The 16,537-nt window shown below is 53.3% G+C and overlaps 1 protein-coding gene across 2 annotated transcripts; it reads left to right on the top strand.

Moving 5' to 3' along the window:
- Nucleotides 1-938: 938 nt before the first annotated feature.
- On the top strand, nt 939-14,877 carry pdgfab (platelet-derived growth factor alpha polypeptide b). 2 transcript variants are annotated; one of them, XR_003786664.3, is made up of 7 exons: nt 939-1,687; nt 2,712-2,808; nt 5,296-5,433; nt 6,217-6,407; nt 11,897-12,023; nt 12,518-12,642; nt 13,201-14,877. XR_003786664.3 is itself a non-coding variant. In XM_029159540.3 (6 exons), the coding sequence occupies exons 1-6, from the start codon at nt 1,625-1,627 to the stop codon at nt 13,212-13,214; spliced, it is 630 nt and encodes a 209-aa protein (XP_029015373.1). In that variant the 5' UTR covers nt 964-1,624; the 3' UTR covers nt 13,215-14,877. The 2 variants fall into 2 exon arrangements, 1 of the variants encoding a protein (XP_029015373.1); XM_029159540.3 differs by lacking the exon at nt 12,518-12,642 and having other exon boundaries at nt 964-1,687.
- Nucleotides 14,878-16,537: the final 1,660 nt, after the last annotated feature.

Raw genomic sequence — 16,537 nt, 5'->3', positions numbered from 1 at the left:
TGTTTCCCATGGGATGCTGGGGTGCAGCTACAACACATGAAGGATGACTCATCAATCTGTGAGTCACGCAGAGAAGCTGACATGGCACATTTTTTTTGTTTTTGCCAAAGTGGGAAATACATTTTTTTTACAAAGTCAGATAAGCTTTTTTGTAAAGTCATGACTTAATCATGGATGCTAAAACAGGGAGCCATCTTATTATACTAAGACAAATCGTTGCAGAAGAAACTGATACCGATGAAAACCGTTTCACAGCCCTGGTTCCATCCTAAAATGAAAAACTTCACTGCCCTGTTAAAATAGTTGCATTCAGCTGCTTCATGGCGGCGTTTCCAGCCCGGGGCTGAACGGACAAGGCCCACCTGCAGAGACGACCTGCGCCTCCCTACTGATCGTCACCCTCTGGCTAATAAAGCGTGCGCGCGCGTGTGTGTGTGTGAGTGATACGCTGCACGTGCATGCATCCTCTCACGTCTCGTCCCTCAGACCTCCCAGCGCAGCGCAGCAGCGCCGCACAGCCTCCAGCTTCCTCACGACAAGTTAGGACCAGTCTTTTTTTAACCCGCAGTTAACTAGTCGCTTCCTGTCCCCCGCTTCCGCTGCAGATTTAGACTATTTGCGCAGACGTATGTCTAGATAATAAACGCTCTGACTCATTTGAAGCGAACGCATACGCTTGAGACATTACCTCATCATAACGTGTCATAGGAGCATCTCATCAAGTATGAGGAATGAGACCAGCATCGTTTCATCACCGCCTTCACGCGCTTCCTCGTCTCTTTTGTCTCGTTTGTCCTTTATCAGTTATCAATCTTTTCCAATCAGCGATAATCAATATCGATTACGGCCCGAATCTCTGAATGGGCTCTCTGTCGACGGGCTCGCGCTCACACACACGGAGGGGGGATGGGTACATGCTCCTGGGACTTAAGTCGTCCGAGCAGCCAACCAGCTCCCGTCGCTCAATAGATGCACGATCACCAAAACGCGAGGGGAGGCGCAACGGGCCGCGCGCTGCTGGCGCTATATCCAGCGGCTCAGACGCGCTGCGCCTCCATTCACTTCAGAGTCGCGAGCAGCCAAGGAGCGGCGCCGACTGCTGCACGAGAGGCTCCGGAGAGCGGAACGCGGACAACTTTCTCCGCCGTGATCTGAGAGGATCTGTTCGTTTGGATTATTTCCTTTCAGGACTATTAAACACCGAGCAGTGCTCGTGCGTAATTTTGCCTCACACTGTCCAAAAAAGCCCTCGCTTGTCATTTGAGCAGTGCGAGCTGAACTTTGAAGCCTGTTTGTTAGAGGGTGGAGGACAAGTGCAATGTGCGCCAGCGTCGCCTCCTTGGATTGTCGCGCTCGCGCCTGAGGAGCTATGTCGACCCGCCGCGCGGCTCCAACGAGCGGACGCAGCCCCGTGTGAATAACGCGCGTGCACCCCCAGCCCCTTTGGCGTTCCACGCTCACGGGCAAGTGCAACGGAGTGTGACTGCGCCCGCCGAGCAGCTCTGACACCCGCTCGCGCTCCGCGAGGGGATGGTTGTGGATCCTCTGCGTCCAGGAGCGACACCGCGGCTCCTACACGACAGCATCTGTTTCTTGTCGGGGGTTCTGTCTGAATTAAAGGGAGATGAGAGCCGCACTGTGTTACATCCTGCTGTGGACGACGTACCTGCTGCTGGCCACCGCTGAGGTAAAGTCTCCAAGTCCCGCGCGGCGGCGCAGGTTCTTGCGCCGTGAGGGCGCGCGGCGCCGCGGAGCGCGCATTTCTCCAGCGCCACCGCCGCTCGACGCAAGAAAACTCCAGATTAACAGCGCCAGAGCAAAGATTATGAGCGCAAAGTCTGCACAATATGAAGCAGCGCTTTATTTGAATTCATGCAGAATGTTTTTATTAGACAATAACGTAGCTTAGACCGCGATGGTATTTTAAGAACACTGAATGTATGAATATACAAATCTTTTGGAGGCGCAAACAGTAACGCGCTTCAGTTCCACGTGCGGCTCCGACTGCGAGCTTCTGAGAAAAAAAAAAAAACTGCGCTTGGACGCGTAGTGCGGTTATTTTTGGCGCATGTGCCAAATGTGTTTGTAGCCCGAGCCAAGTGGGCAAACGTTTTGGTTGGGCGAAGCGCCTTCATGGGAACCGCTCCGGGGGGATATAAATAGCCAGTGTTCCTGCAAAGCTGCGCGGTTTGATCGGGTCGAGGCGCAGCGCGACCGCAACAAGTGCAAAGTGTGGCGAGATTCCGCTCACGCGGATTCTGCGGGGAAACAGGCGTCCGCAATAGAAGACGTTCGGTTCGGCGTCTACATATAATCGTGTTTATATTGACAATTATATTTTAATGAGGGGGTTCCCATCATTAGTAGACGCAATTTGCACTACATTGACTAGAACTGCCCCGTCGAACGGGCGTCTGTTCTTCAGATGCAGCTGCTATTACATCGTTTTCCAATGGACCCAGTGCCTCCGTCCGTTCGTAAGGGGGGGGGGGGGGGGGGGGGGGGGGGGGGGGGGGGGTGCATGGGCAGACCTGCTCGGTACTTGGCACGTAGCTGAAAACTTGTCCGAGCTCTGATTTTTTTTTTCCGGGCGGCTGTTTAAACTCTCTCTATTTATTTATGCAGACAAACAGACGTTTTGCCACTGACCCGACACCTCTCTAACTTTCCTCTCCCTTGTTTGATCGCTCTGCCCCCCCCCCCCCCTGAAGGAAGTGGAGTTTCCCCAGGAGCTGATAGACAAGCTGTCCCACAGTGAAATCCACAGCATCAGCGACCTCCAGCGGCTACTGGAGATTGACTCCGTAGGTAAATTGTGCCTCTTGATCCTTTTTATCAGCAGAGATTTGTTGTGAATCACGATGACCTTGCAGTGAGCACATGGAGGGGAGGGAGGGGGGGGTGCAAAGACTGTCTCTGAGCCGCTACTCGTTCCGCAGCCGGCGACTAGTCTGTCTCAGATTGAGTTACAGGGCAGCACTAAGAAGCTGTTTGCCTTCACATGAACCTCTATTTACACAGGCCGCTGCCATACATCAAACCCACGGCTCCCCTTTAAGACTGGTTGATGGAAATAAGTGATTACTTAATTAAGCTAACAGTCCGTAGATGATGTACAGCGGCTCATTAGTGTCCCTCCACTGTATATTCATGGAAAGCAACATTAGGACAAGCACATGACTGTTGTTTTTGATGGACATCGTCATTAATTAGGACTAATAACCCCTCATCATTAGTGAGTTTAATCAACTAATTCTCTGCACGCCACAACAGCCCCCCCCCCCCCCCTCTCTTTTATTCAGAGCCCAGAATAGATCCCCCCGAGTGCCTCTAGCATGAGAAGAGGTGTTTATAATTGAATTAACATGTCTTCCTTCAAACAGAGGAATGTTTTGCAGGGTAACAGAAGTAGGCTGATTATTATTACGAGGACATAAATCTGTCTGAGCGCGAGCCCGGCCCGGCCCGGCCCGTTAAAGGCGCTCCGACGCCGGCCACGGGGGTATTTTCAGAACTTTTGTTGCCGATGGCAGCGCTGTGCGTGGGGGGAACCCTGTCAATCAGGGAAGCAGACATCCAAGGGCCGATGCCTTTATTATCGGCCGGCGGCTGGAATGTCACAGCGCTCACGTGACCGTTCGGTATTTCCTTCCGTCCGGACAGATGATGTCGTGTTGCTCTCGGATCGCAGACCTCTGTCTGTGGACGGAGCCTTTGAATTCGGGTGTGTGGAGCTTGTCTAATGGTCAGGAGTGTCATTTACTGCCGCCCGGGCTCATGGGGCGCGTTGCAGCGTCTCGCGAGGTCTGACTGATAGATGAGACGACCCCATTGAAGTCTGCAGTTCGGCCCCTGAGGTGCTCCTGTCTTCGCTTTTCCTCTCCTCCGGCCCCGTCTCCCCCCCCCCCCCCCCCCCCACCTCCACCACCACACCCCTGGCTCCCCCTCGCCTCCCGCCCGCCTGCTCTTATCTCTCTCCCTGTGAAGGACTTTGACAGACAAGAGAACCTGACTCTCGGCGCGGGGCAAAGGTGGAGGGGGGAGCAGGAAACCTGGAGGTTGTGTTGCCTCGCTCCACCCGGAGGGTGGTTGTGCAACGTGCCGCGGTTCCGACCGACTGTCTGTGAACCCGCAGTCTGAAAAACAAGATACGTCCACGAGGAGGATCTGTGACCTAGTTTCACACTGAGCCCGCTCATTCATGTAACTGTCGACAACGGCATGAAAGCGAGCAGGGGATGAGCTCCTATTTTATTATTTGGAGCCTTATTATCAACGGCATGTTGGCTGATTGCAGTGAGAGCGGGAGCAGCAGGAGGAGTGGGAGGCGCCCACGGCTCCGGCTAATGGAAGTCATTTACCAGTCATGAAAGGCTGATTCATGATTACAGACTGTCTCCTGTCCTCGTTTCTCTCGTCTCACTTTGACGATAGCCTGGGCGTGTTATCACCTATTCACCTCCCTGTGTTGTTTGAATGGTGGATGCAGTTTAGTGAGTGACGACTTCTCTCACGTTTGTGCTCAAAGTGACCCAGGCCTTCGCTCAGCTGCAGCCAGCGCTTCCACTTGAGGCACGTTCGGGTCGCACAAGAGTGGAAAAAAAAGCGTCTAAGGCTAAATAAACATCCAGCCCCAGAGGTGGAGCGGGTACAGGTTGAGGAAATGCCTTCGGGTGAATCTGGTCAGTTCACAAAGGAAGTGGATGAGTGGAATGTGTTTACCTGTGGCTGAGCTGTATTGTGCTGGTGTACACTGGGTTTAGTGTGTTATGCAGGATAACAAGGGCGGCTGAGCGTGTGTTTATGTTGGGTGTACAGGTGTGGGGCTGTGTGAACCCGCTGGGTGGGTCGTCCCCGGCGACGCGGAGACCGGCCCGCTTCGCAAACACTCTCCGGCGGTTCTGTGGGCCAGCGCTGCGAGCGCTATCGCTTTATTGCCGCTCTGGCACTTCAGTAATCCGCCTCATATTCTGGGCGTGGACCAAAACAAGCCAGCGCTATCAGATGGCCGCGAGCGCGAACGAGCTGAGGCGGCGGTGCTAGGCCGGGGCCGCGGAGCCCTCGGAGGCCGGAGCCGCAGAACGTGCCCTTCCCCAAGTGGCTAAATGATCCAAAAGGCGAGCGTTTCTAAGCACGAGAGACGTGAAAGCACTAATTAGGCGGCTGAGCACCGCCTGTCGAATGACCACGTTAGGTTAGCGCGCGCGTGGAGGCCTTTTTGTTTTTGCTGACTCAGCTGCGTGGAAAACGCTTAAACCCGACGTCATCATAACGGCTTCCTTCTGTCCCGACGAGGTGCGGGAAACGATGTGGTGGAGGAGCGCAAGCGGCACCACCACCCGCCCCCCCACCACAAGAACTACTCCCACCCCCACGGCTACTACAGCGACCTGAAGAGCTCGCAGCTCCACAGCAGACGCAGGAGGAGCATTGGTGAGTGAACGGACCGTTCGTCAGCGCACGCATCACAACGTGGCACCGCAACACACACCATAAGATCACAATGCCCTTAAAACAGGAGCTGGTGTCATAAACCACCTCCCTGGAGATGAAACACATCAATTTACACTCATTTCAAGCCAAGTTAATAGTTAGAGGCTTTTATATTACGCTTTATGGATAAATGCAGCCCTAATGAAGACATCCACCTAGTATTTAGGGCGATCAAGGGGCCTGGCGTGTGAGGTGAGGGAGGGCGTCTGACATGAAGCCTTTTAATTGGCCAGATGCTCGCACGTCTAAGACACGCGTCGGGAGAGAACCGTGTCCTTGAGCGTGGAAATTCCAGGCATTCAGGCGTCAAGCTGCGGCTCGCCCGGGCTCCCAGTCAGATTTCTCCATCAAACGCCATGCGCTACCATATCTGATGGAGGCGTGGAGACTGTGCGTGTGTGCGAAGCGTTTGAAGCGAGGCCTGATGAAGGCGTGACACTGGTCTGACTGCAGGTCGAGCGCCCGTCGGTGCGTTCACTCTGGAATAAATGTCTTCGCTCGACGCTGCGACCAGGTTCAAAGGCCATCGGCTGATTTTCCTCCAAATGACATAAAGGCTTCCTGTCCTGGTCACGCTGCATTAACCCCCGTGAGGCCTCTCAACAAAGGGCCGCTCTGTTTCCATCTCAACAAGTCGACCCCAAAGCTCCTCAGCTGATATGAGATCAGGGTTCAGCAGCTCTCAGTCACACACCGTCTCTCCCCCCTCTCTCCCCCTCGCAGTGGAGGAGGCGGTCCCGGCGGTGTGTAAGACGCGCACGGTGATCTACGAGATCCCCAGGAGCCAGGTGGATCCCTCGTCCGCCAACTTCCTGATATGGCCGCCCTGCGTGGAGGTGAAGCGCTGCACGGGCTGCTGCAACACCAGCAACATGCGCTGCCACCCGTCCCGCAAGCACCACCGCACGGTCAAGGTAAGACACGCACACGCACCCGGCGGGGGCCGTCTGTCACAATAACCCCACCCCCCCTCCCCCAACAGGTGAGTAGATCGAGCCCCCCTCCTTTCATGTCATCTGATCACCACCCCCTCTGTTCACTCCATCCCGCGCTCGGCTGGAGGCCAGGAGGTATGATGATGGCGGGGGGGGGGGGGGGTACCTTTAGCCAGGACGTCTGTTGATGTTGAGAGGGATGTAAGCGAGCGAGAGCATCTTGAGAACGTCACGGGTGCGTTGGACGCGTCGCTGCTCAGGATCAGAGGAGCGGTGTGGTGCATTTACAGCGCTGCCCGTTGGCGGGTGCTCGGCTCCGCTCGGAGGTGTGGCAGCAATGTGCTCTGGTCTGTGAGAGTCAGAGACAAGTGGGGGATAAACAGGAGCCTGGAACAGCGGGTGTTTGTGTTCGAGTGCGTCTCTGCTCTGTGTCGTCGCTTCTCTTTAATCATCTGGATCTCGCCTGCTCTTTATTCTCCTCGTTCTCCTCATGCTCCTCATTCTCCTCATGCTCCTCATGCTCTTCAAGCTCTTCATGTTCCTCATGCTCCTCATGTTCCTCATGCTCCTCATGCTCCTCATGCTCCTCATGTTCCTCATGCTCCTCATGATCCTCATGCTCCTCATGTTCCTCATGCTCCTCATGCTCCTCATTCTCCTCATGCTCCTCATGCTCCTCATGCTCCTCATGTTCCTCATGCTCCTCATGCTCCTCATGCTCCTCATGCTCCTCATGCTCCTCGTTCTCCTCATGCACGCCTGCCGCCGGGTGGAGGAGGATGTTGTGGCTGCAGACGGTGACAGTGCAGGGCACAGGGCAGGAGTTTATGATCAGAAAGGCTGAGTCACTGCAGCGCCGCTATCTGTCTGCACGCAACCCGTCCCTCCCTCCCTCCCTGCGCCACTCAGCCGCTGTCTGTCATCCTCAATAGCAGCTCTGTCTGCGACGGCGGCGCTGCCGTCGGGTGGAGGAGCGCCGCCGCCGCCGCCGCCGCCGCCGCCGCCGCCGGACGAGCCGCTCTGAGGCTCGATTCAGCTGTTCCTGGAATGCGCCGTGCGACTCGTGGCCGCGTCCCCGTCGTGACACGGAGGGACAGATTGAGCACGCAGGCGAGGGAGGGGCCTCTGGGTGAGGAGGGGGGGGGTCTAGACCAGGGCTGGCGGCTGGAGATGTCCTCCCTCAGGGCAGGAGACATTCACCACGTGGTGTGAGAAGAACATCGTCTCATGCCAAGTTTTGTCTTTGTGGAACTCGATCTGAACAGAGCTCCAGTTTGTGCGTTTATTACAGAGCTGCAGACGTTTACCTTTAGAATGACTCGGCCGAGGACGTGTCTTTCCGTCTCACGTCACTGTGCATTTGTCCAAATTGCCTTTATTCACCCCGTCTCTTGTTTTTCCTGCGTCGGAGGACGGGCCTGTGCAGGTCTTGAACTGTACAGAGCTGTCCCGTTAAGTAGCGGTCTAATAAAAACAGAGGCTTTAAGTGGGAGTTGCCTGAGGCAGGAGAAGGGACAGATCCATTATTTTACATTCCTCCAACATCTATTACTCTGTGGTACCAGTGTCTCTGAATCACTGGCAGAGAGAGGAGGTGTAATGATAAGCATCTCTTCACCACCTTCATCCTCAGACACCATTCACTCCCTCCATCCCAGCGTCTGGCCTCCTTTTTTATTTGTATTTTCTTCTTTCCTTCATTTTCTTTTCCTCCCCTTTTTCCTCTGTGAGCTGTGCCCAGTGCTTCTGGACCTACTTGCAGATGTGTGGTTATAAAATAAGAGCCTAGGCAGCGATTGGCACAAGCGTGTACACGTTTGCATGGGTTTGCACATTAGATTAGTCTGTGACCTTCTGTGTGTGAACCTAAACGCTTCCCTCTTAGTTTTTCCAATGAGGCTAAATAAATATTGGCTGATATAGAAAAAGAATAGAGTCATCACTCATCTGCATTCATTCACTCCGTTCATTATATTCCTTTCATTCACACACAAGTCGACACAGAAATTACTACATGTGATATTTGTGATTAGATTTAAATGTACAATTACAGTGAACCACATAATCCGCAGGTCTGCTTGCTGCACAAATACACAGTTGAGAGGAGCTGATGTCGCTTTGTTGCCTCCGGGACGATTCACATAAAAATGAAAAGTGAAAAGAAAAATACAGGGACGAGCGAAACGAGCTGCTAATTATAACCTTGAGTCCCGCAAAGTTGATTAAAAAATGTTGATTGCCGTTTTTTCTGCTGCGAGTTTCAGTTCGTTTGGTGGTTGGAGTCAGAAGCTGGCAGCGCTCTGTTGAGGTCAGACGAGGTCGCCAGCGTCCAGACGTGGGCCGTCGCTGTGTGTGTGTGTGTGTGTGTGTGTGTGTGTGTGTGTGTGTGACTGGACCACAGCCTGCAGACTAATGAAGTGTCGGCGGCCTCCGGATCAAAGCGGCCGAGCGGATGCAGTGCGGGGGTCCGCGGGGGTCCGACCCGGGCCCTGACCCAGTTACCTCAGCGACTGCGGGCCGGGTCTGGGCGTGAGGGGGGGGGGCGGTAGCTGCGGTTGCGTGGGACGCTGATTTACGGGGTGTTTCATAAATAAAAGACAGTAGAACGGTGATACAGTGAGCGTGATTTACGCCCGTCCGAGGGGTCCTGCGGTTCACGCGTGGAGGGGCCGGACGCCAACCAGGGGCCGTCCTGTTTGAAGTCCCCTGCAGCTGTGAATTATTTCCCCTTTGATTCGCTCAGGTCTCCGGCTCAGCGGCCGAGGGTGAGTGAGTTTGTGTGCGGGTGCGCGCGGCGGGGGCCGGGGGGCGGCAGGTCAGAGACCACGGGAGCGTCCCGACCGAGCCGGCACCGGGAGCTTGGCTGCGGCCGCGCCGGCTGGAACGCATCAGCTCACACCGGAGCAGCAGCAGCTTTATTCTAATCATATTTTACTTCATTTCTGTATTTTCCTTCACTCCTTCTTTCCGATCCTCCCTTCTGCTCATCCCCTCTGACTTCATCCACCTCCTCCACCTCTCGCTCGCTGCCTCCGGAGTCTGATTGTCTGTTGTGCGTTCACTCCCGCTGCCTCTCTCCTCCCACTCTTTCATTTTACCCCCCTGTCAGTCTCGGCCTTATTTATCTGTGAAGACGTTGACATTTGATATGTCATAATACTTCTATTGGTGTGTGCGGTGAAAGAAGGCACATAGAAATATAAAAATTCCCATCTGGTGTGTGTGTGTGTGTTATGGAGTTTCTTTCCTATCAGATGCGCTGCATAATAAATGCTTCCCATCACAAACCCTGTTCCCCCAGGGTGAGGACAGGGGTTTGTAGCTGAGGGCAGCAGCAGGTTTTCCGTCCGGTCTAATTTATTCGTCCACTTGACCGTCACGGTAGCGTCTCAACAAGCTCTTTCTCCCGATTTCCCTCCTGACAGATGAATCGCCACCTCACCCTGTTTCCGTTCACTCCTCCGTTCTCCAAACACACACACACACGCACATCTTTGTTTATTTTCGCTCGAGTCTGTTTGTGTTCCAGTCCCCCGCGGTGCGCACATCTATGTCCCCTGTGTTTCCTTTGGAAGACCAGGGTAAAACTTTCCCCTCCATCATGCTCTCATCAGTGCTTCACGTTGAGGGAATTCCCAATTAAGTCAAATGGGACAATCAGCTTCACACTGGGGACAGCCTGGGGGGGTGCACTTCCCAGAGCCCCCGTCTCACCCCAGCCCCTTTGGATATCATTCCACAGCCACTCAGGGGACTCTTTCTCAGGGCTCCGGCTTTCTGGGGAGTTTAAAGCAGTTTGATTTATACAAAAGAGTGTGTGGGGCCCCTTGTCATAGCAAGGGGGTCTCTTTCTGATGTATGGTTTATGTGAGAAGTCATTGACTCCGGATAGGAAGCTGGTCTTTGCACAGAAGCGAAGAAGTGGCCAGAAACGCAGGGAGGCCCGAATTCAAAATGGATGCAAAAGTTCAGAAACTGTAGTGACGAGAGGAGACTGTAAATCCTGCAGTGTCAACACTTTCCCATAACACGAGAAACAGGAAACCAGACAGAAGCAGAACCAGAGAGAGTGTTGACTAAGTGAGCAGTGGCCGATGACCAAGCGGCGCATTCACGCACAGACACATGTGCAGGCAATTCAAGCCGCCTCGTCCTGAACCGCTCTCATCCCAGACTTGTAATTTGATTAAACGATGAAAGTGGGAATTTCTCAGTTTGACTATAATAAATAAGTTTCAACCTAACAACCCTCTGCTCCAGCCCCTTCCACTGCTCCCACAGCCGCCCCAGACGCCATTGTCTCCTGTTTGCTCACCGCATACCTCCTCTGCTTGCCGACTCCGTTTCCACCCCCCCTCTTGTCTTTTTCCACGTTCCTCCTTAGAAAGACACTGTTGCACGGGAGCAGCTGCCGGAGCCGCAGGTCACTCGTCTGTTGTGTTCCGAGTCCGACCCGGCAGCCTTTTGTCCGGGCACCGGCGCGGGGTCGCGGCGTGAACGGCAGCGTGAACGGCAGCGCCGTCGTCTCGTTAGACGGGCGTTTACGTGCACGTTTGTGCGCGCGTGTGTGCGTTGTTGCTCAGAGCACCAGAGGCTGCTGGGAGATTTTAAGGCAATATCCTTTCTGGTGCAACGACCAGTAAGATGGGTGAAGCAGAGGATATTATTTCCATCAGGCCCCCAGGCCCTGAGTGGTGGATGGAGGGTCCCCCCCCCCATCCTCCATCAGCTTCCACCCACGCTCTAATCAACATATTTCATATCTCCAAGGATTGGTCCTTTTCATCCTGAGCACAAGCCCCTGTCGTGTTAAACCCAGAGGAAGTCAGCTGCACCGGCGGGCAGCTATTTCTCACATGCCATCGCGTTTGTTGGACTTGCAGGGCGTCGCGCCGTGGCTCCGCTCGTTTGAAAAGACCATGCAAACCATGCATCCTGCGTTCACATGTGAAGCAACACTTTCCCTAACCCATGAAGAAATATTAATGTGGTTTAAAACTGTCCTGCATGTCAGGACAAAGCCTTGGAGTTTAGGTGTGTGTCTGTCTGGATGCTCCAGGCCTGGAGCGGAGGGAGGGGGGGTCCCAGCCTCTCTTCTGCTGCCAGGGTAAACCTTCCCTCGGCCTCGGGGCCAACGCCACTCCTCCCTGCCCTCCATCTCTCCTCTCCCATTGTTTGAGCCTGCTTGGACAGGGTCATACGCGCCGTTCAGTATTTACACACCTGATCAACGGGCCGCCGAGCACACAGCGAGTGGAACCCAATGCATCAGCCCCGGAGGAATGCTGCCGTCACACTTCAAACACGGCGAGGCTGTTTTTATGAATCGGCTTATAAAGGAGTCATCAGTCACGGCGCTGTGCCTCTGGATGCGAGCGGGTGACCTACGGGTGTTGGCGCTCATGGATCAGAGTAATGATGGAGCAGGAGCTCTGTAACCTTGCTTTGTCTCCCCTTCCTCTCTTCAGGTGGCCAAGGTGGAGTACGTGAGGAGGAGGCCTAAGCTGAAGGAGGTCTTTGTGCGGTTAGAAGACCACCTGGAGTGCGTGTGCACATCCCAGCATCACGTGGTGGAGCATGCAGATGCCGAATCAGGTAAATGCAATAACACAAACGCCGCGATGCATTGCCTCCTTTTGCAGATCTCCGTCCCTCTGTCTGGCCTTCCTGCCTTCTCCACGTCTGACTGCTTGGCTTTGCACTGGGTGACCTTTACAAACACGCTTGCTCTTGCAAAACGGCAAAGCTTTGTTAGATCTGGACGTGTGTGTGTGTGTGTGCGTGTGTGTGTGTGTGTGTGTGCGAGGGCATGTGCAAGGCTTTGCTGCTAAGGGAGGGCGTCCAAAGGCTGTTTGTCATGGCAGCAGGTAAATCCACCGCTGCCTTGATGTGAAGCCTTCCTCCCCCTGGGAGCAGATAAGCGCCGTGAAGTGTGCTGATAAGACATCTGAAGTATTTATAATGTGTCATAGCTTTGCACTCTCCGCTTCTGTCCCGGGGCTGTTGTGCGTCGCTTCTCTGTATCATAAACCCTGCTTCTTGCTGTTAACCCTGCTTCCTATCCACCCTCCCCGACTTTGTGTTTTCAGGCCATCGTAGGGCTAAGGGTAAAAAAAGGAAACCTAAAAAACTAAGACCCACCAAGGATTTATTGGCAACATAATAAAGTTGCTCTCATGACCCAAAGTCCAGTGGAGAGCTGTGAGGGGAACAGGTAGGACTTTAGCACCGCGGCGTCCTCCCACTGTTTGGCACTGCACCGCCCTGATCAGGCTGCAGCGACGGCCTGCCAATCACTGCCGCCAATCACCTCACAGCCAATCAGCGTGAGAGGAGGGTGGGCGGGCGGAGGCGCGACCTACCTGCGTTGCATGCTGATATTATGGTCTGCTGAGCATGCACACTGCGTACAAATGCTTGGTGTCGTTGTGTTGGGATCGTGTGGTTGTGAGCACTGTGTCTGTCCACAGTTAGACGCCACCCGCCAATTAGAAGACACTCTTTTATCAGTGTTACCATTAATGATGGTTGTTGTCTCTCAGAGGTTTTTGGTAAATACATATTTAACACAATTGCCTGGTTTGATCACGCTCTTTGAAATCAAGAGAAATGATTCAGAACATCTCAGGTCTTTGTTCGTGTTGTAATGTGTGTTATGCATGGAAAGTGACGCAGCTGCACAAAATGCACAAAGGCTGTTTGTTTGTCTCACTAAATGTATCGGCGCTTGTTATTGTGGCACTGATCCGAGGTTCTGCTCTCTCTCCCGCAGTGGACGTGAGGTGAGGCAGAACCCGGGAGCTCAGCGTGGGAGGGACCGGAACCCAGGACGTTCTCTTCCCCACTGACCTGCGAGCTTCATTTAATAACACTAACTTTTCTAAACAGACGAGAGACTGAAGAGTAGACGAGAGACGGAGACGAATAAGATGCCAAAGGTGCTTTTGAATGAACAATAACCAGTGATGATGAATCCTCCTGCTAGTTGCGCTGGTTGTGGAGCTTGGGAGGTGATGAAAGGGATTCGTGTTGACCTTTTTTTTTGACGGACCTTGTTTGAACAAGACACACAAGTCGAAATGGCTCTGAAACAGTTCGGATCGTGCCTTCGTGGGAACCCGGTGCTCCGGCTCCAGAACAGCAGTGGGGGACCTCCAGCCGGGCAACATAAAAGTGCCGTTCCCTGTTTAAATGACCTGTTCGTACACAGGAAGAGAAAAAGCAAGATACAGGAAAACAATGGAGTCACGGAGGTGTTTTATTTTCCACAGGACTCTCTATGGAGCATCAAACAGTGAATGTCTGAATGTTCGCTCCGAGCCGAGAGGAAATTTTCCCTCGAGGCCCCAGGCGGCCGGTGACTTTGCCCACCTACGATGTAGAGTTCAATCTGAAACGGAAGATACGCCGGCCCACGAACTATTTATACATACGGACGTTCGCTTTCGGTCTCTACCGGTGCAAAAGAACTGGGGAGCGTGAGCTGAGGAGCTGTTTGTACGAGTTTGGTCCCGTTCTTTGTAAACATCAGTATCACAATCTCAGTCATTTTTTTAAAAGTTGTTGTTATTCTTGTCATCCATGTTTCTTATTATATTACCGTATATCTGAATGATGTCAAGTCTTGTATATGGTTTGGATGTATGTGCAAGGTGGAGATGTGAGAATCCCTCCAGGAAGATGCTTTATTTTTGTTATGAAATATATTATGCTTACTTATATCCAAGCAGGAATTATGTTTAATTCTTTTGCGGTCGAATGCCTGTATTTAATTCATTCGAAGGGGCCATGAGAGCTGTGAACAGGGCAGCACAGCCACGAACCTGGAGTGTGTTCACGCCTGTCACACACAGTGTTGCAGCATCTTGTGTGAGCAGGGATAGACAGGATGTGAGCGTCTGTGTTCCGCCGCCAGGCTATTTTTCATCCGTATCGCTCTAGGGCCGATAAGGCCTCACACGCGCCTGCACCGGGGCAAAGTCCGCCTTACAGAGTGAATGAGCGAGCAGAGCAAACGGACAAGTGCATGAATGGGCCCTTTATTTGGCCAGACTGTGCTCGTCTGATGACGGGAGTTCAAACCTCCGCCCTGTGACGGGACGCGATGCTCTGACGGGACGCAACGCCGGCGCTGACCGGAAACCCTGCTCCAGCGGAGCGAGCGGTTACTTCCTTAACGGTCCTTATTGCGGTGACGAATGTGTAACCGGGCAGGCGAGGTGCGAAAACAACCCTCGTCCCCCGCTGAGGACGCTCGACTGGGAGTCACTGAGTGAACTGTGAAGCGTCAAGTGGAAGTCATGTGGAATCAATGTGACATGGCTGCAGCAGCTACTGTTGAGTTACCACACACACACACACACACACACACACACACACACACACACACACACACACACACACACACACACACACACACACACACACACACACACCATCACGCCTGTGAATCAACTCGCCGCCAGCTGACCGGTGCTACATGTTAGCGTTTCACACTTGCATCAGTGTAAGTAAACTTGGGACCATGCTTAGAGCCTCCATTACTTTTCTTTTGAGCTTCCAACAGATAAAGAGCAATAATCATAATTTATATATTTATGTTTTCAGCAATAAATATATTCCTGCTTATGAAATTCTTCCCTGGATGTTGATTCTGTCATTTGTTTGTTGCGACAATAATGAGGAAAGTGTAGCTGAGGAAGGAGCCCATCAGATCTGTGTGGAGGGACCACGCTGCACCTGCATCGCATGTTCTGCAGCACACTTTGTACCCGAGAGCACTTTAATATGCACAGTGTTCTACGGGCTTGAGGCAGGACAGAAGCTGGACCTGAGGGCAGTGGTGTGTACAGGAAATGTGAGCTTTTCCAGGCTCGCGGGCTGAGCAGGAGCTGGGCTTTCTTCCAGGATCCAGCAGCAGCAGACAGTAGGTTCTGGGGGCTTTATTGCTTTTCCCCGAACCGCTCACCCTAATCCCAGGGCCACGGGACATGAAAGTCCCTCTCATCTGCACTTCCCAGCCATACACCCCGCTTATTACCCGGGGAGGGAGCCAGATAAAGGCAGGCGAAACATGAAAGAGAGGGGGGATCAGGGAGACAGCGGCGCTGCGAGCCAGAGGAGCAGGGGCAAAACCCGGAGATAAAAGAAGGAGCGGAGGCTCGGCTGATTTTATTGTCTTCAATCTGACATGCACAACTTCATTCGTGGGGATTGCGAGCGTGTGCGGGGAGCTGAGCGTGCGTGGAACAGGGAGAACAATATGTCACAGCGACGAGGGGAGAAGGGTGAGAACCCCCCCCGAGGAGTGAGAGTGGAGGGGGATGTAGACAGGGGAGAAAAATGAAGAAAGGAGGGAGTGAAGTGGCCTCAGGATGTGGGTAATCGGCACCACAGCACGAAGGGGCAGCGCTAAGTGGACATGCTTTCATAAACAATGCCGGAGGGGGACGAGGAGGCCGACAAGGTGTGAAAGGGGCTCCTGAATGGGCCGGGCTCCCACACAAACACGGGCCCTGGAATTTGGTGCTGATTTGACTGCTCGCGCTGGACAGGAAGCAGGGGTTAAATGACAACGAAGCCTGAATGACTGAAACGAAGCTGCCTTTGGAAATATGTTGGGTCAAGTCGGTCTGTATTTCATTGAGTCGCATTAAAGAACAAGCTCATGAAGTCAGCGCTAAAACTTTGCCTTTTCTCCATAATTTTCTGAATTAAAATGAGAACTCTCTGACTTTCATCTTTATAAGAAACCACAACTTTTACCTTTTTAAGAAACAACCTTGTAATTAAGGAGAACGAGGCCAAATTGGGCAAAGATGAACTCTGTTTACTGTTGCTTTGTGTCCGTTTCAAACCTTGTCTGAATGAGCTGCTCTGCAGGAAGAGCGCGTCCACCTGCAGCTCTTGCATCAGACACACACTCTCTGGGAGGGCGTTAGCTAAGCTTCTGCCCTCCGCTCCCTCCTGTGGCCGCTGGCCAACGCCTGGAGAGGCAGAGGTGGACTCTGAAGATGCCAAAGCCCAGGTTTGTCCGGCTCCACGGCCATGAATGCACGTCTTTGTGTGCCTTTCTCTTACATCTTCATATCCTGCCCCCCACGAGCTCC

This window comes from Betta splendens, chromosome 8 (genome assembly GCF_900634795.4).
Source record: "Betta splendens chromosome 8, fBetSpl5.4, whole genome shotgun sequence".
In the NCBI taxonomy this organism is placed as follows: Eukaryota; Metazoa; Chordata; class Actinopteri; order Anabantiformes; family Osphronemidae; genus Betta; species Betta splendens.
Note: the sequence above shows the minus strand (reverse complement) of the source record. Positions and strands in the feature narration are given on the sequence as shown.